The 27627-nt window shown below is 37.5% G+C and overlaps 1 protein-coding gene across 1 annotated transcript in view; it reads left to right on the top strand.

Annotated features, from left to right (window-relative positions):
* The first annotated feature begins 948 nt into the window (after positions 1-948).
* LOC136265610 (sushi, von Willebrand factor type A, EGF and pentraxin domain-containing protein 1-like) overlaps positions 949-27627 on the top strand; it is an 82230-nt gene continuing 55551 nt past the window's right edge. Inside the window, exons 1-4 of the mRNA XM_066060495.1 lie at positions 949-1033; positions 13331-13438; positions 14896-15375; positions 22006-22212. Coding sequence (XP_065916567.1) covers positions 13384-13438; positions 14896-15375; positions 22006-22212 — 742 coding nt within the window. The 5' untranslated portion in view covers positions 949-1033; positions 13331-13383. The remainder of the gene's footprint in view (positions 1034-13330; positions 13439-14895; positions 15376-22005; positions 22213-27627) is intronic.

Raw genomic sequence — 27627 nt, 5'->3', positions numbered from 1 at the left:
ATTATTCCATATTCTTTCATTATTTTCTGGTTATTCTCACATACTGATCATGACAGGCTCAGTAAAAGCATCTTGAAACAGTGTAAGCTCACGTGTCAGCAGTGCTATCAAGTTGGCACAAACTTCACGTTTGCATTATTTTTGCAACTTAAAAAGGAGGAACGAGCTAAGCATTCTTTTATGCAGCTTTTCATAGTTGTGCCGGACAAATAATGGCTTGAAAAGCTTAACACTTTACAGTAACCAGCACTGAAGGTCTGACAGCAACGTACGTGCTCAGCCTCAGGATTACTTAACCTAATTTCAAGGACTTAGACTTAATGATTTGATTTAGTGACTGATAAGGTATAACAGAAAAGGGGCCAAAGTAAGGAAAAAATTCCTCCAACCCCAGGATTCGAACTGCAGGTCACCCAATATCTAGTCAGGGCCACACTCAGTCTTCGGGATAGATTTTCTTCCTTAAACCTAAAGTATTTATTGTTAACACTTTACAGTGACTAGCACTGAAGGTATGACAGCAAAATGTGCTGCAGCCTTAGGATTACCTATATATATATATATATATATATATATATATGTGTGTGTAACCTAATTTCAAGGACTTAGACTTAATGGTTTGACTTAGTGACTTTTCTGTGATGCAGCTGGCTTTGTCTAAGCCATTTTACAACTAGCCCAATCACCATTTGCAACTAGCTTATATAGTGGCCACAACTATAGCCCCTTCTTTTAGTCCTTGCAGATCAATCCAAAACTACATTGAAATAAACTATAGACCATTTTGCAAACTTCACCCTGCTGTCTGCCGGACTATAGGGATAAGTGGCAACATATAGCTAGTGGGTAGAGAATCTATGATGACAGACATGAGCTCGAGGTAGCTAGCATGATGCAACATCCGCATGGAGCTTATATAAATACATGGCTTCACGCAGTGACCACATGCACCTATAAAATGAATACAAACATCGCATAAGGGGGTATTAACTACGTATTTAGACTCAGTACAGCAGCCGGGACATCCGTGAAGGTATGTGTTTAATGTAACTAGTAGCTATGTAGCTAGCTATATATAGGGCTATAGCGAAAATAATTTTATCGAAGTGGATATTTAGCCGCGGTCACCGGTCACGGTTCAAATATTTATTTAGCCGGTCGTTTGTTGGGAAGTGTCACCTATAACTCTAGTATCAAACACACTAGTTGTATGAAGGTAAGTTTTTGGGTTAGTTCGAGGCGAGCTAGGGTTGGAGCGAGCGAAGCTAGCGTCCCGGCGAAGCCGGGCCAACCCTAGCCCGCCTCGCGAACTCACCCAAAAACTTACCTTCATACAGGCAGTGAAAGTCATCATTACGTTTAACAGGCAAACGTCAGGTTAGCGTTAGGGTTAGGGTCGGGTTCAGCTTTGGTTTCTTCTTCACTGGTATAGTTAGACTATATAGTATTTTTATAGCTATTTGTAACATTAAATAGTACAAAAACAAGAGCAGTAGCCAGCAAGCACCGGTGGTACAGTGGTAGAGCGTTGGTACTCTAAACCTGAATGTGTGGGTTCGAGTCTAGGTCACGACACACTTTTTTTCTTCGTTTCTTAAACTTTTTGTGTCACGATTTTTTCTAAGTTTTTTTTTAAAATTGCAATGACCGGCTAAATATCAACAGCCTAATTTTATAGCTAGCTATACTATAGCTAGGGTCCGCAATGCGAAAAATCGATATCCTCCAATCAACTACCTAACTATTGTCATGTATTAAGCTAAGTGTAACTTAAATAGCACCAGCGTGGCAGCCAAGTTTGTCACTTTCTTCTGGTAGAAAACCATACAAATGTCTTAAAATCACGTGATTTTTCGTTGCAGCGCCGATCATAGGATTCTTCGTGTGCCACGATATTCACTCTCAACATTGTTCAAGTAGTCTATTATCAACTCAAAGTATTGGTGGTTTGATTTTATTGGTCAGTTTCTGGTGGCAGCACGATCTATGCAGCTTTTTGGCGACAGATAAAATGTTTCTTCCTGTGGAGCACAGGACAAGCAGAGCAGCAACTGCGCCGTGGGTCAGCAATGACCAGTACTAGGTAAAGTACCTGCATGCGGAGTATGGTTATAATTGAAGCTTGTTAGCCATCTGGCTGAGCCATCTATATGCTGAAATTCGGCCAAAATGACGTTTTTGCAAACAAATACCAGAATGGTTGATACATCAGTGAGACAGTCTCCAACAACAAGGATACGAAGCTTATAAACACTTAACGGCTATCTCGCCCAGTAAACGCATATAGAGCAATCTAATGCATGAAATAGGCACTCACGTGATAGAAATTCAAATCGCGGAAATACCCATTAAACTGCTTTCATTTCTGAATAGGAACCATGCAGTGTGCACCTTTTGTAAATATTTGCGTTAATTGTTCACCCAGTGCAGGTGTGTTTTATGCTGTGATGGCATTATACGGAGTCTTAGACTGTTGGGCTAATCGAGATGCTAAACCTAATGCACACAAACTGATTGTCACTTGATTCCAAGTGATTTTAAGGCCATTGGAATAGATTATGGTTGTATTTTCCGAAATTTGAATATAGATCACGTGAGTGCCTATTTCATGCATTATTATTATTATCATAATTGCAAGACCTCGCACAGCGAGTATAAATGCAATATACAAATCAAAATATATACAGCTAACTAATTACAATTTTCATTGGATTGCTCTATGCGTTCACTGGGCGAGATAGCCGTATTGTTAGGTGTTTATAAGCTTCGTATCCTTGTTGTTGGAGACTGTCTCACTGATGTATCAACCATTCTGGTATTTGTTTGCAAAAAATCGCATCGTTTTGGCCGAATTTCAGCATATAGATGGCTCAGCCAGATGGCTAACAAACTTCGATTATAACCATACTCCCCATGCAGGTACTTTACCTAGTACTGGTCATTACTGACCCACGGCGCAGTTGATGCTCTGCTTGTCCTGTGCTCCACAGGAAGAAACATTTTGTCTGTCACCAAAAAGCTGCACAGATCGTGCTGCCACCAGAAACTGACCAATAAAATCAAACCACCAATTAGACTACTTGAACAATGTTGAGAGTGAATATCATGGCACACGAAGAACCCTATAAACGGCGCTGCAACGAAAAATCACGTGATTTTAAGACATTTGTATCGTTTTCTACCAGAAGAAAGTGACAAACTTGGCTGCCACGCTGGTGCTATTTAAGTTATACCTAGCGAAAAATCGATATCCTCCAATCAACTACCTAACTATTGTCATGTGTTAGGCTAAGTTTAACTTGAATAACACCAGCGTGGCAGCTAAGTTTGTCACTTTCTTCTGGTAGAAAACAAATGTCTTAAAATCACGTGATTTTTCGTTGCAGCGGTTCGTAGGGCTCTTCGTATGCCACGATATTCACTCTCAACATCGTTCAAGTAGTCTGTCATCAACCCAAAGTATCGGTGGTTTGATTTTATTGGTCAGTTTCTGGTGGCAGCACGATCCGAGCGGCTTTTTAGCGACAAACAAAATTTCTCTGGAGCACAGGACAAGCAGAGCAGCAACTGCACCGTAGGTCAGCAATGACCAGTACTAGGTAACGTACCTGCATGCGGAATATGGGTATAATTGAAGCTTGTTAGCCATCTGGCTGAGCCATCTAGCTATAGCTATGCTGAAATCCGACCAAACTTGTGACGGCGACGCGATTTTTACAAACAAATACCAGAATGGTTGATAAATCAGTGTAATAGTCTCCAACAGCAAGGATAGGAAACTTATGAACACATAACAATACGGCTATCTCGCCCAGAAGGCGCATAGAGCAATCCAATGCATGAAATAAGGACTCACGTGATCGAAATTCAAATTGCGGAAATACCCATGAAATCCGAGATGAAGTCGCTTTCAAAGGAACCTTGAAGTGCACTCCTTTTGTAAATTCTTCACCCAGGCGTGTTCTGGGCCAGTGCAGGTGTGTCTTATACTGTGATGACATTCTTAGACTGCTGGGCTCAGATTGTGAACCTAATGTATACAAACTTATTGTCATGTGATTTTAAGGCAACACAGCCTACAACCAACCACGTTTTAGCTGGCTGTTCTGTGGCTCTTGACCAAGGTAGATACACTTGGCGCCATGACTCGGTTTTACAAGTTTTTGTTCGTAGTCTTCTGAAAGATTTGTCACCCAGTTCTAAGCTTTATGCTGATCTCCCTGGCCATCTTGCTAGTGAGAGCCCTCCTAGCACCATTCCTTCTAATCTTTCAACATCGTTAAGTAGACCAGACTTGGTGTTAGTCTCACCCGATTCCATCACATTATTAGAACTTTCTGTAGTTATACTAGTACCAAACACCACTTTTTAGCTGCTAGCCATAGAAAACAAGATCGCTATGGCCCACTGCTACAAGATCTTAAATGTACATCTCTTTCTGTTGAACTTGTGACAGTTGAAGTTGGCTGTTTATGCCAGCAACAGTAGCAAAAGTGTCAGAAGTGTTCCATCAATCAAAACATTCTATTCGTGGCATCCTTCAGCAAGCAGCAAAAGTTGCTATATCTTGTTCGTATAGGATCTTCAATGCCAGATCCTCAACATCATGGGACATTACTGATCTGTTGGACTAATTATTGTGCTGTACTGTGTCTTGGTGTTGTTGTAATGTGTGTATGTGTGTGTGTGTGTGCGTGTGTGTGTGTTTTTTTTTGTATTTATGCCTTGCCAGGGCCCTTGTTATTTCAACTTGGTACCCCTGAGTCTGGCCCCCCATTTTCTCTTGTATGTTGTCATACTTTCATGATGTTATCATCATCATCATTGGAATAGATTATGGTTGTATTTTCCACGATTTGAATTTCGATCATGTGAGTGCCTATTTCATGCATTGGATATTGCTCTATGCGTTTACTGGGCGAGATAGCCGGTATTTATAAGCTTCCTATCCTTGCTGTTGAAGACTTTTACACTGATTTATCAACCATTCTGGTATTTGTTTGCAAAAATCACATCGTTTTGGCTGAATTTCAGCATATAGATGGTTCAGCCAGATGGCTAACAAGCTTCAATTTTAACCATACTCCGCATGTAGGTACAGGTGTACTTTACCTAGTACTGGTCATTGCTGACCCATGGCACAATTGCTGCTCTGCTTTTCCTGTGCTCCAGAGAAGAAACATTTTGTTTGTCACCAAAAAGCCGCACAGATCGTGCTGCTACCAGAAACCGACCAATAAAATCAAACCACCGATACTTTGAGTTGATGATAGACTACTTGAACAATATTGAGAGTGAATATCGTGGCATAAGGTAAGTGTCCCTAATATGAGACAGTCCGTATGTATTATGAGACACTTTGATAATTGAGCTATAATTACAATTAGGCACTTACTTCAGTGTGCGTAGCATGTTATAAAGGTGTTTTGACATGCCAGTTATCACAAGTGTGTAAAATTTTTAGCTAAATAGTGTGCATGAGAATTGTTGAAGGTGTCAATATAGCTTAAAACCTTGTAAATCAAGCTTAATTTTGCTGTCTAAAGATGACACTGTAAAAAGCGGAAATGCAATCGTGTGTAGTATCTCATCTTCATAACATGTTGTTTGAAACATCATCTATTATCCAAAAGGTAGAAAAAGTAATCACTCAGCTAAGGAGTTAGTTTCGGCATGTTTCAGTAACATTAGGAAACACATACAGTGGTTATATCTGCCTCTGCATTGGAATTGTACTACACTGACTGTCAATATACTTTGTTTTAGTGTACCTTCACATAAATTAGAAGCTATTTGCAACTGTCAGTGTATAAAAGTAGAACTGTCTCATAATATGATCAGCTGTCTCATAATTATGGACATTTATATGTCAGGAAATACAAAGAAATTTTGCTCACTTGCAAGCAATATCCGTCAAATTTTAATATTCTATATGGAACATATTGGTGTATACCTGGTCCAAATTTTATTGCTTTATGTGCTTTCTGCTCTAAGTTAGAGGATACTGAAATAGTTTGCTGTCTCATAATACTAACACTGTCTCATAATTATGTACACCAACAACATTGAGACACCTCATCATTGGATTAAACTATATGGCTAATTTTTTTACTAAAGTTAATAGACTAATTGATGAGTCTTTGATCCAAAATTTAAGTCCCTATGAGTTACCTGTATGCAGTAATATTCAATCATCTTTAAGTGTCCCATAATAGGAACACTTACCTTATGAAGACCCACAAACCGCTGCAACGAAAAATCACATGATTTTAAGACATTTGTACTGTTTTCTACCAGAAGAAAGTGACAAACTTGACAGCCACGCTGGTGTTATTCAAGTTACACTTATGATTATGATTATGATTACTGAAAACACAGTTACAAACTGATATGTTCAGATAAGGAAAACATTACAAATCACATAGATAAGAGTCAGTTATAATTTATCTAAAAATACTTGTAAAGATTGGGATTCAATAGTGTCAGTGGGTAAATTGTTCCAGTTGCGGATAGATTTGGGGTAATAACTGAATTTATAATGATCTGTTTTAGCAAACGGAATCTCAAAATGGAAAGGGTGGTGGCGGCGGGTGGGATATGTGGTGTTAGTGAAGTAATTTGGGACTGTTAAGACTGATGAGGAGTAAACAATGTTGTAGAATAGTTTTAATCTAGTCACATATCGTCGGTGGCCATAGTAGATCTGCTAACATAGATGTAACACTGCTGTCATATCGGTAGTCTGACTTGACCCAACGAGCAGCATGTCGTTGTACCATTTCTATACTTTGTATGTTCTTCTGTAAGTAGGGATCCCATACTGCCAATCCATATTCTAGCAGTGGTCTCACTATACTGGTGTAAGCTAAAGATTTAGTTTCTGCAGAACATCTGTAAAGGTTACGTTTAACAAATTTTAGCATCCTTGTTGCTTTAGAGATAACTTGATTGATATGTGGTGAAAATGACATTTTAGAGTCAAAGAGAATTCCTAAATAAGGGTGTTGGGTAACTCGCTGCAAAAAGTGATTTCTGATAGTATAGTTGAAAGTAGAGGAAGATGTTAGTCTACTACAGGTAAGTACCACACACTTGGAAGTGTTTAATTCCATTAACCAAGTTTCAGTCCACTTTATTATAAGATTGAGGTCATGTTGTAATAATTATTGATCTTGCTAACTATTGATGGCTCAATATAATATACAATCATCTGCAAAAAGTTTCAAATGGGATGAGATGCCACACTTGATGTCATTAATGTAGAGCAAAAACATCAATGGGCCAAGAACAGTTCTTTGGGAAACACCTGACTGAACTTGCACAAAATTTGAATCATGTCCATTCACAACACTTAGCCTAACACATGACAATAGTTAGGCAGTTGATTGGAGGATAACGATTTTTCGCAGAACACTATGAGGCCAGGCAGAACAACCAACTGTCTTGATTAGTACGTAGTTTTAACAGAGCGCGGCTGGCAGCTACATGAAAATATAGCTAGTTACCAGTGCTAAGTGGCTGACTGGCTGCTTAGCTATTTCATTGCCGGATTGATGCAGGATATCTGTCATATCTGTAGCTAGCTAGGCGCCATAACTTGTACTTTAAGGAGAGAGATCACATAGGTAGCTACATATAGACCGGACTGCCAGCCACACTCTGTTAAAATTACATACTAATCAAGGCAGTTGGTTGTTCTGCCTGGCCTCATAGTGTTCTGTGGTAAGCTCAAGTATAGCCATAGCTATAGCTAAAATAGTTATGAGTATATAAATATATAATAATAAACGTTAGTGCGGAAGTGATATCACTGTGATAGCTATCACCCTTAAAAATATTTGTGATCAGTGATTACTTCATACAAGTCTCTCCCACATAGTGGGCTATGTGAGAGAGGGGGCATAGCATAGCTATCGGGCCTAGTAAATTTAAGACTCCATGCATGCAGTCTTGGCGGTCCATGCATGGACATAGCTAGTCATTCTCATGCAATTTGTTGCATGTCATGCGTTACATTATGGTTGTTGTTATTGTTCCGGCAGTCACATGAAAATAATAAAACTTAGACAAAAAAGGTCCTCTAACAAAAAAAAAGAAAAACACAAAATACCTTGAGCGTACATCGAACCCAGGATCTCCAGTGCTTGAGCCCAGAGTCCTAACCATTGTGCTACGTGGCTCCCAGCTACCTACCTTCCTTAGGTTCTACCTTATATGTCTCCGAGTGGAGTAACTTCTATATAGTATATATTGAAGGTGAAGAAGAAACTAAAGCTGAACCCAACCCTAATCCTAACACTAGAACTACTTTTCGCATCCCCTAAAGTTGAATGCTCGGGGGAACCTACTAGACACGTTCCCTAAAGTTGAATACTCAGGGTAACCTACTAGATGCGTTCCCTAAAGTTGAATACTCGGGGCAACCTACTATACATGTGCCCTAAAGTTGAATACTTGGGGCATAGCATACAACTAGTGTGCTTGATAGTGAGAAATCTAGTGGACTACTGAAACAATAGCACTGACAAAATATTTCTGGCTGCCGGAACAATAGCAACTTCGTTATATTATAGGCATACACTGCGATATATATAGGTTCCTATAGGCTACCTTCTGTGTTCTTTCTCCAGTTAAAATAATTTTGTATGCAAAATTTGTACAAAAATTTCTTACACGAAAGCTTTACACAAAATTGAACTACTCTAATAGAGCAGTCATTCACGTAAATCATACGAAAATTTTTATCACAATTTTTTTTGCACGAAAATAAAGCGAATTATGATAGTTGATAATAAATAAATATATTTCTTGTCATATATATAGCTAGGCATGCACCGGATCGGAGGGTGCATGCATGCTTGAAGCAAGTTAACACCTTTGGTGATGATGACTATTGCATAACATTACTGTGCAGTGCATTTTGAAGGGACAATACAGCATTGGATGCTCTCCTAAATATAATATGTACTAGTAATAGCATGGGTAGCAGTAATACAACAAGAGCAGTATTTATCCCAAATTTCACTGCTATACCCAGTTAATACCATACTCGCTGCATATACGCATGCTATGCATTAGCGTTGCTATGTACGCAATTTGTCACTATGTACTAAACACACGTAAACACTAATTGGCGCTACATTGTTAACATAAATTCTAGCCAATGAAATTGCAATTACAACTTTTTCACTGCTACCAGTGAAATACAGGATAAATTTCACTGCTACTATTGAGACTTTTGTATGGGCAGTGAAACAGGTATGGTATTAATATATATATATTATGAACTCTTGGTGACATATACAAAAACAAATATACTACACAATAAAAATACAGTTAACTATTCACTACACAACAAGACGTAAAAAACAGCAGCCAGAAGGTTTGGTGATAAAAAGATGTTATCAGGTAATCCATTCCACCATTAAGAACTTACTCTCACATACAGTAGATGGGGTTTGCTTGAAGACAACACATTAGTTAGAGGCTGAGGAAATGAGATTGTGGTGTTGCGAGATAAATCTATACTGCAATCCATAGTGCAGCAAAGAGAAGGCACATCAAAGACTAGCAAGTGCTGAAGGGGGAAAGAAGGGAGCAGGACACAAGAAAGGGGTCCCACTAGGGACTGAAAATGGATCGTCAGCTTCTATGACCTCTTCCCCAATGAAGGATTACTGAGGGGAATAGCATCTTACATCATCACTGACAATACCAAATTTGAACATTTAATAAGACTGCATGATTTATGTCATCCTAGGAATGTGCTGTAGTGACATCCTGTTTACCCCATATTTGGTAATTCATTTTTATAGTTTTGTGGGTTTTGTACAGTATAAATAGGCTGTACTTTCACTGTTCTGTATGTTGTACAGACTTTTGAACTAACAAAGTTTAGTTCTTTTAATGTTGAGCTCCTGAAACTAAATCCAGCCCGCTCTGCTGAAAAGCAGTGACCAGTAGGGATAGTCCCCGCAGTCGCCTAATGGTTGGCTGTGTCTGGCTGGACTCACTAAGTGTAAATTCGGTAAAAGTATCATATAGTATGATAGTACTGTATAGTAGGGACATCGAAGGCACGAATCAAGCCCAAAAGTGTCTTCAGGTTGACCCGAAACGTTTCCATCAAATTGCTACAGATTTTTTAAAAATTTATTCAACAGATTATTCTACTGCTTGCCTGCCTGCCTGCCTGATTCCTTCAGTCAAGCGTAGCGGAAAACTGGCTACAGCTACAGCCCTAGTTCTTTTGCAGAAACATTTCTAGTTCGCTTAAGAAAAAATCTTTGGTATATTGATACATACAATGTTTGCACTATTGTCTTACCTTTTATCCTTCTTTACCATGGCCATCAGTCAAGGGTCTACTGCTGAATGTTATTAAACTAAAGTAGGACTTCCATCTACTAGTGTATATTGCATCAAACTATTTGAATACATGTGGTCATTGCACCAAACTATTTGAACGCATGTGGCTGGCTGGTTTTCAAAGTTGGTACGTAGTTGATATTGATCAGTGAAAACAACTCATGGCGAACTAGCAACGTGTAAGTCAATAAATATAGTTTAGTACAATGTTAAAACCGAGTCGGGTCATACAGGTCCCGCTTTACAGATTATCTGGGTCTGACCCCACATGCTAAGTTAATTAGTGTAATGATGTGGATGTGTAGTAACACGTCATAGTATAGCCCTGGTTCTTTCATGAGCCATGACCACTTACGTAAGTATTACTGTCTGTAGACATATGGTAGCCACGCCCATTCATCAGTCTGTAGGTATGCACGAATCCATTATTGTCTGTAGGCTTATGTAGAGCCACACCCACTAATCAGTTGTCATTGTATGAGTCATAATCTAGTATAATAGTGCTGTGATTAACTCTTAAAATATTGTGACTGGTTTTGTGAAAAACAGGCTATTTAGTGGTAATGAGCTTGCAAAAAAAATTCACAAACAAGTATAAGAAAAAATTAAGAATTTAAAATTGTACAGTATGGATATTCACTTATTATTATTATACAATATTTGGACATTACGTACTACTATTATCCAGCTTGGTTCAGTACTTTTTATTACAGCACTATACACTGTCCCTACTCTAATTTATAATTCTTAAGTTTTTCTTATATAAATTTTTTTTCATGTCTCCACTGTCCTTAACTCTTCTGCTGCTAAAGCTTCAGTTGCCAATGCCCACTCTGCTACATTCAAGAACCATGCAAGTCATAATTTACGTTGCGCTCACATTGATTATTGGGAATCAAAATTCGAGACATTAACTATTCAATAAATTTTTAGAATATTATCACTCTGAAACTAGCTTGTCCTTTATGGAAGAGATTGATGTATGGCCTCCCTGAAAAACAGCCCTCCTTCTTGCTACGTGCTGGTTGTGATACACTACTAACTCCTATGAACCTGGCTATAGGTGGAAGGAAGATTGGTATAGCTGTTTACAATACAATCTTTAGCCTTCTGGCGTACCTGTTAATCTCATTTCCATCAAGATTGGTTGTTTAGGCCACTTTATGCCAGACACAATTGCCCAAGTGGCAAATGCTTGTGAAGTGACAAAGAAGACTGTAAGATCCCTGTTTGAGCAGGCTGCTCACACTGCTATCTCCTGGATATTTAATTCTAGAGCCTACCCGGACTGAGATCTATCAGTTTGCCTAAACTGAACTTTTCTGCATTTAATAGTTTAAATCTTCTCAGGGCTCCTGTACTGTCCACCCGGTGAGTACTCTATTATGAACTCTTGGTATCAGTCAGTGCATGGTACCCCTGAGTGTAGACCCGTGTACGTATGTTGTATATTAAGACATCTCTCATCATGATATAGCTATATATACGGTATACCATTAAACAAGAGTATGCAATCAAATCATCATTGGAGGCATATGTATTTGTACATGTGTTTTTCAGTGTCATTAGTTGTTTGTGTTGCAGACGCTGTGCAGCTATCTGTAGTGTTTTGATCATGAGTGTTATGTGTGCTCTTGAATGTAAGAATGGCTATGAATTTAGTACTAGCTACGTAGTTGTACACTGCAACATGTAATGCAACGCTAAATACACATGTAATGCAATGCTAAATACATAGGTACTTGATCTGATGGCTGCTGAAGTTGAATTGTTAAAAACTGAAGCCACATACACCTACATTTGTTGTGATACCAGAATATACTGTGCTGGCTTTCTTTGCTACACAACAGTGTGTCTTGATGTGTACATTTGTCAATTTTGTAACTTTTGCTCCAGAATTTAAATTTTCTGGTTAAGAGTGCATGCATGCTAAGCATAACACATAATGCCATAATACACATGCATTGGAATTTTCCTAGAAGGATTGAATATTCTAAATTTCCTTTTCTGCACATTGACAAAAAGAAAGAAAACAGCTTTTTCATGCATGCATAGCTCCATGGCCCCTTCTCCAAAGCACACTATTTTTGCATTATGGCTGTCCACCAGGTAAGGTAGGGCATACAAAAATTTGATTATATTCACACTAGCAGTTTGTGTGATATGGATGTTCAAAATTTCATTTTTTCTTTCAGTGCTTTTTTCTTAAGCTGTAAGGGGTCTACAGGGGCTTCAATTTCTTTTTGTACACTTTGCAAAATTGTTATAAAGCATAAACATGTAACTCAAGTGCAAAGTGAACTCAACTTCACTTCACTCTGCAAACTTTTGTGCAAAGTGAAGTGTTAAAGGTGAATTAACTTTCAAAGTTTGCTCTAAATATCCACAGTGCTACGTATGAAATTCATGTAAAAAAGATATATCTTTGCTCATGGCTACAAGGTAATTCAGTGTGTACATACTGTGGGCTGATCATTGTAGTTTTGATGGTTTGAAAACTGATGGAGATACAGCAGTGGTGGATCCAGACACTGCCAAAGGAGGGACACAAGCTTACAATGACCTATACCATTTTTCACAATTTAACTGATTTTGTGTGGATAAACTGAAAAGGTTTAGAAGAACTGCTATTGATACACATGTGATGCATAAAATTAATATGCAATTCCGGTATATGTAGTGTTCCAATTTTTTATGCTGCTTGCTTATCCCACATTGAAACATAAATGGAATTAAATGAAACCCATGCATGAAAATGTTAGAATCTCCTACTAATGTCCTGGACACCCAGCCTGAAAGATATGTTGTGAAATCCATGTCTTATTACCAAGAGCAGGATAATGACTTGTAAACTCTCTTATGTATGGATATACATACGTAATACAGTATGTGCATTTAGTATTTTTGGCCAAATATCATCATGTTCAGTTGTACATTTCATATGCTGAACTTTTTGTTTCAGGTTTGATTCTGCTATTTACTCAGATTTAAAACAAGAGCAGCAGTTATTCTGTAATGATACCCATGAATTTGCCCAATTCACTTGCAATTTGCATTACTCTTTATTCAGGTTAGTAGTTGTCAAAACTCATGATAGCTGTACAGTACAGTATAGTACAGTACAGTAGTACAGTACACCCCTGAATGGCGGACAACCTCTTTATAATTAACAGGCAAATATAAAGTCCAACAGAAATTCAAAAATAACCACTGTAAAAGAACAAACACACTTAGCAATGATTGCCTAGCAACCATTGCTAGGCAACCATATTGTTGCTATGCCTTGAGGTATCTATCACTATGGTAACACTAGTTATCAAGTTGGACATTTACTTGTAATAGAAACACACCACAGTATTTTACCCAATCAAATTAGTGTTACAGATTTTTGTCAAGGGACCTTGACAAACAAGTGTAATACTAATTCTATTGGCTACTCGCTTGACATATTTGAATACAATACGTCAAGCTGCTATTGAGAGTATTATATTATAGCACATACAGTGGAATCCCTCTTAACGGACACCCCTGAATGGTGGACAGCCTCTTTATAATTAACGGACAAATATAAAGTCCCAAATGCAACTTCCAATACCTGTGTGTATTAATGCCCCTTCAATAGCAGACACTTCTCTGTTCCATAAAACAGACAGTGTACAATTCCCAGATATTGTTATTATCTACTTTACCAGTTAGGCACTGGAGGTATATGGAAAGCACTACAGTATAACACCTCGCTAAACGCGGACACGAGTAAGAAAGGTTGATTGCCAGTTACAGCAATCGATCGAACTAGCTACATAATTTAATGCAGAAAGCACTGTTTCTGTATTGCCTAATCTACAAAGTGTCAAAGTTATGAGAAGCCATATGAATGTGTACTGCTGTTAATCATAATGTTCTTACCCAGGTGTTCTGAAAATAGTAGCTGGTGCACTTTAAGAATAAACTGCACAAATTGCACTACAGGATAAACTACATAATCTGTATAGCCAACCAGCTCAAATACGGAATAATCCGGACAAGTCTTTATGGAAGCATGTGGTGCCTAATTATCTAGATAGTGTAGTTGAGGCCACACACCATAGGTAACTCATGTTCAATAACATCACTTCTGTTGCTATTAAACCGATTATACTGTATCTGGTTCACATGGTACCATAACCCATCTTGCCCCACCACTTCGTCTAGTTTCATGCATCAAAACTGATAATTTTAGAATACCTCTTAAATAGGACACCTCCATATAAAGGACAAATTTCCTTTCCCTAATGGTGTCTGTCTTAGAGGGGTTCCACTGTACACTTGTTGGATTAACAGCTAAATCCTGAAAACGTTCTACTGAATCTTATGCCCTTGACATATTTACTACCATCTCTGGCTATCATATTTATGTATAATATAGATACTTCACATTATTTTTAACTTTACATTCAAGGTTATTCAACTGGCAATGGTTACCTCAGTGTAGTTGTACAAGTTTCTCATGGCTGCAATACATCAGTATACTTTTATCTCTACCAATAGGTGTACTAGGGTGTATTGATGATGTTGATATTTGGAAGACTGGTAGTTTTCAGCAACCTTATGAGGAACCTAACCGTACAGAGATAGTAATTGTTAAGGGTTATAATTTTAGCTGCTATGGCACAATTATGGGAATTGCAGTTAGCATGAATTTGTCAAATGAACACCATTACTATCATTATCCATCTATTCAAATCTGGGACCAAGATTCTATCGGTTATTATATACGTAAACAAATTCATCTGAGTGAGAGTCATGTTACCCGATATGAAAATGATGGCAATACTTATTGGATTGGAAACATCAGCTTTATCAATGGAATTTCCATTTCCACAGGAAATATAGTAGGCTACACACAACTAAATCACTCACGTTATCGAATAAATGTAGAAAGGGGTCATTATACTTTGATTAGAAGAGATGTATATTATAATCAAACATATTATGGATGGAGTCCACTAATTCAATTTACAGTTGGGAGTAAGTTGGTATACACATACAGTACATTATTCCAATGTCAGGGGTGTATTTAGGGAGTTTCAGAACCTGCCTTGAAATTTCAACTTGTGAGCTTTCAGCAACAACACCAAACCTTCATAGTTTGGCTGCACACTAGAAAGATAGAAATAGAGCAGAGCTACGGTGCATGTAATAGGAAATTGAGTTTTAGGGAGAACAAGAGTATGAAGTTAACTACAAATGGAACAGTGTTAATAAAGATTGGATACTCTAATAAAGCAGTCAGATGTATTCTAATAGAACATTCATAACAGATTGCAGGTATAAATAATGTAAATGCAAAACTAGTTTAACTGGAGTATAGGATATAGCTATTTGGAATACAATACTCCTGAATAACCATAATCAATAGCTAGGACTTGAATCAAGCATATATTAATAGAGAGTAAATTTTGAAGCATTTGGCGTGCAAAATCTGTTAATAACTGGGGCTGTACCCCAGACCCTTGCATCAATAACTCACTACTAAATCTGGAAACCCCTTTTGAAAAATCCTGGATACATCCCTGCCAATGTGAATGCATATGTGTTATGATGTAATATACCTGTACTGGATATCATTATAACAAAAAACATATTATTCAAGATCAGTTACATGCAGTTGTTCATAATACGTATAATTGTACCCAAACCATGGACATGAAAATACACTGTTGCCTAGCAGCGGCTGTATTCAGGTATGTACCTTCAGTTTCTATACTGCACTTCACTGTTAGGTGGGCTGTTTCCCCAGTTGACAACAGGTCACCAGGTTCCCATTTAAATGGCTGGGAGACTAAAGCAATGAGAGTAGTAAAGTTTCTTCCTCAACAATAGCAACTGGGCACCAAACTTTAGATTACCAGGCCATATGCTCTTTCAATTAATAGGCCCACACACACACACATACACCTTGGAATTGTTAATACTGTATCTGATGGAGTGAAGAGGAAGGAAATGGATAATAGTGAGGAAGGAAATGGAGCTCCATCACAATTTCAGCTTTTACACTTGTCAAGATCAAGATAGCTACAGTAGCTACTCTAATAGTGGAGCAGTCATATAAACTCTAACAAAGCAGTCAGTTGCAGCTGAAATGATTTATGCTTTTAACTATTTATTTTCGACCTGCTGGGTCACTACTAGATGGCAAACAATCTGTAAAACATATGATTAATTTTTATTGCTGAACACAATACTAGTGAGTACATATTTCTAAGGCCACTCCAATTGGTATACCAGTTTCTGGCCACCCGGCTGCCTGCATCAAAACATAAAATCTCTAGATTAGTCATTACAAATGTAGACACTCTTTTAATATCTATCACACTTACTGGATGGAACTAGCTGTGTTGCTTATTGACTTACTTTACTGCATTCAGGTAAGTGGTAACCTTATATGTGGCTGAATTTGCATATTATACAAAAAGCCATTCAGTTTGTATTTCGTGACTGTATTTTAGTCAAATAGCTGCATCCAGTAGGTTTAGCTTAATAGTGATGATTAGTATAGTGGCACGGCCATCCCTTTGCAAAAAGAGGAAGGGTCTGGTCACTCTAGTATTACAGAGTTATAGCTAACAATGGAATGTAAAAACAATAACATCACAATAATGGCAGAAAGAATGTACATCCCACAACCATACAAAGTAGGTAGTTTTTCAAAAAATAGGCTAACAAGTCATTGCTAACAGAATTAAAGATTCTTTCCATATTGATTATGCAGCATCGCAAGTAAATCAGTTCCAACTAAAAGGCCCTCCATCATTTGTTCTTTCAACCAAACCCTATTGATGATTAAAAGCAGCCTAATCATATTGCATCTTCACTAAACTTTGTTCCAAAGTCTTCACTCATTATGTAGCACTAGAGTGCCTATGGTAACACCAAAACAAATGTCAGAAAAAATTTAATTACCAATAATGTAATCTGATTACCTGTTTCTGTAACATGCTACAAATTTTGAATTCTAGAGTGAGTGACCAGACTCTTCCTCTTTTTGCGAAGGAGCAGCTGCACCAGTATGTTGATGAAATTCATCCGCCATATACCAGCATAGATCATGTAATATTATCTATGATACTCATATGGCAAGCATCTCATGGTTGGGGGACCCAGTTAATGGTAAAGATAAAAATTAAATTAAAGTTGAGCATGCAAAGCATGCTAAATTACGGGGTTGGGCTCCAGAAAATTTTTTGAAACTAACACTCTGAGATTGAGTTTCAGAACATTTTTAGACATGCTTGAAACATTCCAGCAGTGCATTCTTACTTGTGTAATTTACTTCTATGTCAGTCACAAACACTACAAAATTAATTTCAGAGGCGCTTGTCACAATTGTCGATCTGAAGTATTGCTGAGGAGTCACTGCAAGCCAAGGTGCAAGCTGATAGTTTTATAAACTCTTTGTGGATTGTTGATTGAATAAAAAGGTTAATTATAGAATAATCCAATGTTGGTGGTAAGTAGACAGTTGAGTATCTAAGAGATGACTTATTATTATTATTATTATTTATCTAGGACCGCGTCACATACAACCAAGTACATACACCAACGTTGCAACCTATCCATTGGGCAAGTATAAACAGTGCCATAGGCAGCACTCAGAGCAGTGTGTGTGTACCGGTGGAAATGATATATATGCAGATGTACACAGGCAAGGGAGTTTAACTGGCATCAGAAAACCACAATACTAAAACACAACCTACACAAAAACCAAGTTAAGTTAGATATATTGAAAGTAACTATATATTGTAGGTGTGACGTGTCTCTGAAGATGACTCAGTAGTGAAGTGAGGCTATGCAGAATAAGGGATATGATGAGGCACAATTAGCAATTGAACCCAATCAAGCCAATATGGCACAACAGACTCTGTTGTAACTAGAGGCCACTGGTGATGTACCAGTATATCAGCGGTGTGGCATTGGCACAGTGATTACAGTCTATAATATTATGCATACAGCCATGCACAACATACAGGAGATAGTTACACATTGTTGTATATGCAGCACTGCATCGGTTTCTTGTTTAGCTATTCGTACAGACTCACAGTAGAGTAGTAGTTAAGCCGAGTGGAAAATAATTCCAGCCGCTAGCAAGCCAGATGAAGGATGAAGATGTATAATACAACTACTGGTACAAGTATTACATTACTCATTACCTTGTTGTTCCAGCTGGTTTTTTATGAGCGTATCAGCTGGTATCCCAACTGGTTATCAGCTGGTATCCCAACTGGTCATCAGCTGGTTGTTCACTGCGTGACGCCTGGAGCGCATATCCTACACACAAAGTACACAGTTACAAACATTTAAACATACTTGTAATGTTGTTGTTTACCAGTAAAGTGGCACCTGGCCTCTCCGCAGACGTTTACTAATCTTCTCCTTCGAGCAATCCCTCACTTACTGTTGTTTTCCAAGCATCGTTAAACCAGTGTTCTTTACCATCTGATTGGAAAAGGGCATATATTGTACCTATTTTTAAGAAGGATAACCGTGCTATCCCTAATAACTACAGACCCGTTTCCTTGACTTGCATTTGTTCAAAAATTCTGGAACACATAGTTTATTCACATGTATTTGCTCATTTATCTCACCATAACATTTTATGTGACCAACAACATGGCTTTCGTCGCTTAAGATCATGCAAGTCCCAACTGATATTAACTGTAAATGATTTTGCTGAAACCTTGAACAATGGGGAAAATGTCATTCAACTTACAAAAATGTGAATTTCTTAGAATCACTAACAAGAAACACCCAATATTAGCTCAATATACACTGCAAAGTAAAACTATAAAGGAGGTAACACATGCTAAGTATCTAGGTGTTACTACCAACAAAAACTTATCCTGGTCAGAACACATTAAACAAATTACTAAAAAGGCCAATAACACCAAATACTTCTTGCAACGTAACTTGAGCAAATGTCCTCTCCAAGTCAAAAGTAACTGCTACAAAGCCCTGAGTAAACCTATCTTAGAATATGCAGCCACAGTCTGGTCACCCCACACGCGAAGAGACATTGATACCATAGAAAATGTCCAAAGACAAGCAGCACGGTTTGCATTTAACAACTATTCTAGATATTCCAGTGTCACTGAAATGCTATCTAACCTTAATTGGCCCACCTTAGCCAGATGCAGAAACGAACAGAAGGCTACAATGTTATTTAAAATTATATCTCACCAAATCGATATTAATGCTGATGATTTCCTTTTTCCTAATCCTAACCTACATCACACCAGAGGCCATGATAAGAGATTTTTAACCCCAATGACTAGAATTGACTGTTATAAATTCTCTTTTTTCCCCTCTGCAATCAATATTTGGAATTCCTTACCCCAACACGTGATTGATTTAACAGAGATTGAACAATTCAAGCACAGCCTAGCTGGACTAGTAACTGTTTAATAATTTATCAATGTGTATATATGGTCTTGTGTATAGTAAATATTGTATAATTATATAAGTTTGTTTTTCTTTTGTAATTGACAGTAGCAATTGTACCCTTTTTTGTGCACCATACTCTTTTGAGGTCTGCACAACAATCAATAATAATAATAATAATAATCTGTAATTAAACAATGGTATGGTGCCGGGCATTATATAGAATTACACGTACGGTAAAGTCATCAGCACATACAGGCGTACTTATTATATGGTTGTGCCGTCATTCACAGGCGAATCTATCCCCACTTAGCTCATGTCTCTAGGCCTCGTAGTTTTCTCAAACATTATTTATTATTTATTTATTTATTCATTCATTATTAATGACGTAATTTTAACCGCATTTCGTATTATTCTTAGTACTTTATTGTATAATTATTTATTTATTTAAAGTCACAGTACAATAATTGGATAAAGAAATCCATGCCTTAGCCTGGGGCATTGGAGTACAATTACTTAAAAGAAAAAAAACTAAATGTATAAATAGCAGTAAAGGAGCAATGCTGTGCTATACAAAACCGTTCTCTGAAGTAAAGATGTTGCATATTCAGGAAATTCAATTTCTGTTCAAAATGAAACTGTAGCCTTCTGTTCGTTTCTGCATCTGGCTAAGGCTTAGCCAGATGCAGAAACAAACAGAAGGCTACAATGTTATTTGGACCAGTTAAGGTTAGATAGCATTTCAGTGACACTGGCATATCTAAAATAGCTGTTAAATACAAACCGTTCTGCTCATCTTTGAACATTTTCAGTAAATAATATAAGTTCAAATCATCATGCTCAATTATTGCAGTGGGTAGGTTGTTCCATTCATTAATTGTTTTTGAGTAGAGTTCTGTTGATACATTACAGTAGATGAATTTGGAATAATGAAGTGTTGGGGGTGATACTGTCTGGTGTGTCTTGTTGGGTGAGACATGTAGTATTCTAATATAGGCTTAATCAGAGCTTTGTAACAGTTACTTTTGATTTGGAGAGGACACTTGTTCAAGTTACGTAGTTACGTTGCAAAAGTTATTGGCCTTTTTAGTAATTTGTTTGATGTGGATAAGTTTTTATTGATAGTTACACCTAAATATTTAGCATGTTACCTCCTTTATAGTTTTACTTTGCAGTGTATATTGAGCCCATATTGGATGCTTCTTGTTAGTGATTTTAAGAAATTCACGAAATAATTAGCCAAATTATTGGGCCCCCTCCCCCCTGCTTCTTGCACCTATGCCAGAAACTGGTATGCCAATTTGAGTGGCCTTAAACCTAGCAGTGTTGTCATAACATTATTGACATAATAAATATAATGATGAAACCTCAAACGAAACTTTAGTTATTGTTCTTATGGACCAGATGGCATACAACCAACATAAGTGCAGCCAGTGCCTCTTGGTTGGGGGTCAGACAATTGTAAGGAAAAAATAAACGAAGTTGCTATTGTTCTGGCAGCCAGAAATATTTTTCCAGGGCTATTGTTCTGGCAGTCCACTAGATTTCTCTCATTATATCAAACACATGCATGAGCTAGTTAGCTATGGTAGTTTAAACAAATAGACAGGTATGCTTACTGCATAGTATTGAGGAGTATGTGCCAAGAAGTTGAATAAATGACTGAACTTCAAAAAATGTGGTGGCATTTTATTGTAGTAGTAAAAAATATTGTAGCTACTTTATGTTGTCAAAGAATTGCAATGATAATACTATGCTAAAGTACGTTATATTAGTCATTCTCAAAGTCAAATATACCAGCCAAGTACCAACCAGTGTAGGGAATTCACATACATGTGATGTTGATGTGTTTCAGGTCTGTAGATCATACCTAGCCACTATGCTACAAAAACATAAGATGTAACTCCACTGCTCCCCAGTCCAGTTGTTCTATACTAACTGACTGACTGACTGGCTGGCTGACTGACTGACTGACTGACTGACTGACTGACTGACTGACTGACTGACTGACTGACTGACTGACCGACTGACTGACTGACCGACTGACCGACTGACCGAATGACTGACTGACTGACCATCTGACCATCTGACTGATAGATTAACTGACTGACTGAATAATTGTTTATGTTGGTTTAAAGTTTTATCTATATGTACATGTAAATCTTATGCCCATGAAAAGAAATATAATTATATAATCATCAATATTTCCTTTTGGTTTAGATATCCACTGTGGAATTCTGAAACATCCATCCAATGGTCATATAACATCTTGCTCATCTGGGACAACAGATTATGGTTATGGAATAGGAAATGAAGGGAATACTTGTACCTTTACATGCCACACTGGTTATCTTTTGACTAGCAGTACTGCTGTTTGCCGTAGTGGAAATTGGAATGTTACTGATCTCAACAAAGTTTGCAAGTTAGGTATATACATATACAGTGTACATTTATGTAATTGTTGTATCATGGTCTTGAGTAATTTGCCTAATAAGTACACTCAAGGCCACAGGCCCAAGGGCATGGGTGTACATATCAGACAAATCATGAGGCATATGATACAACTGATATGTACATACCATACTAATTGCAGGCTAAATTCCCACAGGCAATTAATCATCCAAAGCAATACAAGACCGACCACTGAATTTATTATATAGGCCAACTTGTAAAATTCAATTATGGGTCAGCAGCAACTAACATTGTGATTACATTAAAATCCTAGGGGTATTGTGGAAAAGTTCAATTAAGCGATTTTACAAGTGCTGCATCATTTTACAGACTGTTTACAACATTTATTATGCATCTATATGGGTAAGCTTCATTTTAGATAGAGTGATTATCTCATGTTACTCAAAAAATGGGCATGGCCTGTATTCAAAAATGTGGCGAACAACTTGTGAATATGCTATACCACTAGTTTCTCACCTTAAACTAATGTTTCTCAACTCATAGGATGGCAAGGGTGACAAATCACTTCCATCTGAGTACTTTAGGATGCAAAATTAGATGCATGGCTTTCATCACAACTAGTATTGTTAGATAATAAATGAAGTGACTCATGTAATGTGCTATCTGGTGTACCACAAGGAACTGTTCTGGCTCCATTATTTTTGTTATTTACATCAATGACCTTCCTTTATATGTCTCAAATAAAGCTCGACTTTGTGCTGATGATGTTCAAATATTAGTCCGTGGAGGATTGTTATCAATTACAACGTGATCTTGACTAAGATTTTGCAGTGACTGTTCTATTAGAGTATCTTCATTTTCATGCAAAACATGATAAGATGCAGCTGCTCAGTTTTTACAAAGCAAATCCCACACCTTTCATGCTAAAATACAATTTGCAGTCTATATACTAGCTATATCAGGAAAATTTTGACACAGAAAATTACCCAAAGTTTTCTGGATTATGTGGGTTTAAGGGTTAAAGTTTCGATGCTACATATTTTCATCGCTTGCATAATTGACGAAAAATTTTGGCGGAATAGCTAGCTATATGTTAATATTTGCACGCACGAATTATCCATATATAATAGTTAAAAATAATTAGTCGTTTTAATTTTCGTTGATGCAGCCAGTGATGAAATTTTTTTGACAATGAATTTTTCCTGATTTACGGTATACAGATAGCTGGTGATTTGAATCTACCTAATGTCTGCTGGAAGAACTGGACAGTCAATGACAGCAACTATATTCTCACTTGCACTGTTCAACCTCTTTATAGACTTGTTTGTTACTCATGGCTTTTTCCTACTTGTAGACACCCCAAACAGAAATAACAACATGCTTGATATCTTAGCTACCACCCTCTATTGCAGAATGCAAATTAATCCCCTGTATAAGTGACCATGAAACAGTACATGTTGAAACTCAACTTAATATAATGATGACTCCTGAAACGTCTCAGCATATATTTTTATGGAATAAGACTGATTTCCACCAAGTCATCCACATCATGATGCAGTGCTCTTCAAACTTTTGTCAACCTATTCATTAGACACTCCAGTTGAAGTATTATGGACAGCTTTTAAGAATATATGCTCTGAGAATATATGTCTCAATCTTATCCCTAACATGCTTTCTTCCAAGAACCACATTAAAGCTCCCTGGATCAATGTTTACAAAAAACATCTTTCTAACAGGAAAGAATGAGCATACAACAAAGCATGTACTACGGGATTACCATCTGACTGGTCAGCCTACCGTTCCCTTAAATACTATCCCAGAAAGAATGCCGCAATGCACACACACCGATATCTCCAACAATTCACCAATCCTGATCACGACACCAACCACAAACAACTATGGTCTTATATCAAAAGTAAAAAACAAGAAAATTTTGGTATACCAACTCTGAAGAATAACAATGGAACATATAATTCATATGAATCAAGGGCAAATATTTTAAACAATTACTTTTCAACTGTAACTGAAAGAAAACACTGATAGTTTACCAAACTTAGACAGCTCTCCATACCCCTCCATAGACCCTCTACTTGTTACAGTAAATGGAATTGTCTCCTTACTATGTGGTCTAAATGTACATAAAGTCTGTGGCCCAGATGGAATCTACACAAGACTACTAAAAGAAACTGCTCATAATGTTGCCCCTATGCTCACAATATTGTACCAAGCTACCTTGAAACAGCACAAAGTCCCTTTAGAGTGGAAAAAGGTGCTGGTTGCTCCGGTCTTTAAGAAAGGTAACCGTACATGTCCATCTAACTACTGTCCTATTTCATTGACTTGTATCCCTTGTAAGATTTTTGAACATGTCATTTATAGCTACATATTCAAGCATCTTTCAACCCATAACATACTTTGTAGCAACCAACATTGGTTCACTCGTGTGATAGTCAACTCCTCCCCACAATTGAAGATTTCTCATGGCACATCGACACTGGCACACAAATCGATGTTGTATTATTGCATTTCTCCAAAGTTTTTGATATAATACCACATCAGCGCCTGTTTTTGAAGCTTGCACATTATGGAATTCAAGTCCCAGTACTTGAGTGGATTAAAGATTTCCTCATTAACAGAACACAACAAGTTGTATTAAATAATATCACTAGTATTTCAGGTAATGTATTGTCGGGTGTGCCACAGGACTCTGTCCTGGGACCTCTTTTGTTCTTGCTGTATATCAACAATCTCCCTTCTACAACCTCATCCCATGTTAAGCTGTATGCAGATGATACTTTACTATACAGAATCATTCACACACCTGAAGACATAGCAATATTACAAAGAGACTTGAACACCCTATTTGAATGGGCAAAGAAATGGCTAATGAGTTTTAATCCTTCTAAATGTATGCAACTAACTATTACCTGCAAGACAAGTCCTTTACCATCACACTACTCAATCTGTGACTCAGTCATTCAACAAACCACCAGTGCCAAATACCTTGAAGCAGTCTCTCATGGTCTGAACATATCAACAAGATAAAAAACAAAGCCAATTCCACCAGAGCTTTCTTGCAAAGGAATCTTAATCAGTCTCAGCCATCCATCAAATCAGCGTGTTACACAACTTACATCCACCCTATGCTTGAGTATGCTTCAACTGTCTGGTTCCCCCATCAAGTTGGAGATATAAACAGAATTGAAATGGTCCAATGTCACTCTGAAAGATTTGTGCATAACAACATTAACAGAACAGCAAGTGTCACAACAATGTGAAACCAACTGAACTGGCCAACTTTAGGGCTTAGAAGAAACCAAACCAAGCTAAACATATTTTACAAGATCATTAATGATCTTATCTCAGTACTACACGACCACCTTACCCACTCATCTACAACCACCCGGGGTCACAATAAGAGATATATTCAGCTGGCAGCTAGAACAAACACATATCTGTACTCCTTCTTTCCATCTGTCAACGGACTTTGGAACTCCCTCCCTGAAGAAATTGTAAATTCAGTAGACTTTATCAATTTCAAAACACTTTTAGAAATCCACTTGTTTAATTAGCTTTTAATGTTTACATATACGTAATACTCAATTCTGAGTTTTGTACATTATAAAAATAATTAATTAATTAATTACTAATAGAGCGCACATTTTTAAAGGGATTTCTAATAGAACACACATAGAATGTTCTAGATTTTCCATTGATAGCTAGCTAGCTATATTTACAGACTTATGAACTTTTCACTATTGAGTAGATTTTAGCTAGAATTTTCATTTAAAAAGTAGAAATTTGGTGAGGTAATCAGCCGTGAAAGCAATGGCACAGTGGTTAAGGATTTGGGTGTTCATTGTGGAGTTCCCTGGTTCGAACGTTGGTCACTCAGTATTAACTTTTTAGTTTCGACATTTTTCATGCACCTTTTTACCTCACAGTGACTGTTCTATTAGAGTATTTTGACCCCGTCATTTACAGTTGTTTGGTTTTTGCCTTGTAACTCTATAGCTGTCAATACAATTTCTTTTAAACTACAAAAAAGTTTAAGCTATACGTATACCCTGTAGGCGTGACTACAAGTCAGCCTTTTTTAATACAATTAATCGTCCATAGCTCTACTACTATTAATCAGATTTGCACTAAACTTGGTACATGATTGTGCCGAAATACGTTCTTAAAGTAAACCAAAGCTCAAGGCAATTGAGCTAAGCAGTTGCATTTCATAATGGTTTTTGTAAAGGGTGCAAAAAGGAGAATCTAAGTCCCCCAGTCCTTTTTAAAAATTATTTTTTCCTGGGATAGTTCTTGCCACCACCCCCAGCACTAGGTGTTTAAGTGCTGGACAGCTGGAAATGCCAGCAATCAAACAACTCCAAGTGACCCTCGGAGCAGGTCAGATCAATATGATGTTGATGGACTGCAATTTGAAGAGCGATGATCCCTCAAGCACATCACTGAAGAGAGAAACCATTATTTGTGACTGAATTTGATAAAACCCGGCTTCGATGCACAAAGCTTTGTTAGGAGATATGGCGATTTTAAGTAATCATTGTGTAGTAACTTCCCAGTGCCTACAGCTGTGCAAACAAAATTTGCACCAATTATTCATCTATTTACTAGCTATCACTGTGTGGGTGTATAAGCTTCTGATACCCAAAATATGCCCTGTTTTAGGCAGCTTTTTTCAAGCGGGTAATAATATCACAGGTGGTAGTAATAGGGGTGGTGGGTGGGGGTGGTGGGTGGTGGGTGGGAGTATAAAATGGAGCAAGAAGACAAATGGAATCCAGAGGCCAAGTTTGGGACCTCCATAGCCCTCAGATCACTCCAAATTGATTGAAAACACTATTGGTGAGCTCTCTCTGAAGTCCCAGCTCACTACACACCATTACAACAAAGCCATGGTCATTAATGGCGCCAATATTCCACTCGTGGCTTTGACAGGGTCAGAAGAAAGCTGCTGCAGAAACCAGACTTGCCAGCCCTGAAGGAAGTACAGAGTGGAATATGATAGTGTATTAGACCAGCAATCCATTTCTGGTAAAAACGTGAGTTTGATTTTGTGCTTGTGGAAGCTGGGTTATATGAAATCCGGTCAAATTTTATGATGAAACAAATGAACAGAATTACTTACAAATGTGGTGTGCCCAAGGGCACACACAGCCACAAACATGGAAAAACCCCTAAGTGTGCATAGAAAGCAATTATATACATATAAAAATACAATTAGCTATAAAGAGTTAATTATGCGTCCACTCCAAACAGCTTCTAGCTAGAAAAATATTCCACAAAGCTGAAACCAAAATCCAGCTACCTTATCAAGTAGTCTCCTGCATATTGACTTTAAGATTGTTTGGTGGAAATAGTGAACAGTTTTATGTAGCGATGTTAATGTAGATGGCAAGTAATGGCCCAATATATATA

This window comes from Dysidea avara, chromosome 9 (genome assembly GCF_963678975.1).
Source record: "Dysidea avara chromosome 9, odDysAvar1.4, whole genome shotgun sequence".
Taxonomy (NCBI): domain Eukaryota; kingdom Metazoa; phylum Porifera; class Demospongiae; order Dictyoceratida; family Dysideidae; genus Dysidea; species Dysidea avara.
Note: the sequence above shows the minus strand (reverse complement) of the source record. Positions and strands in the feature narration are given on the sequence as shown.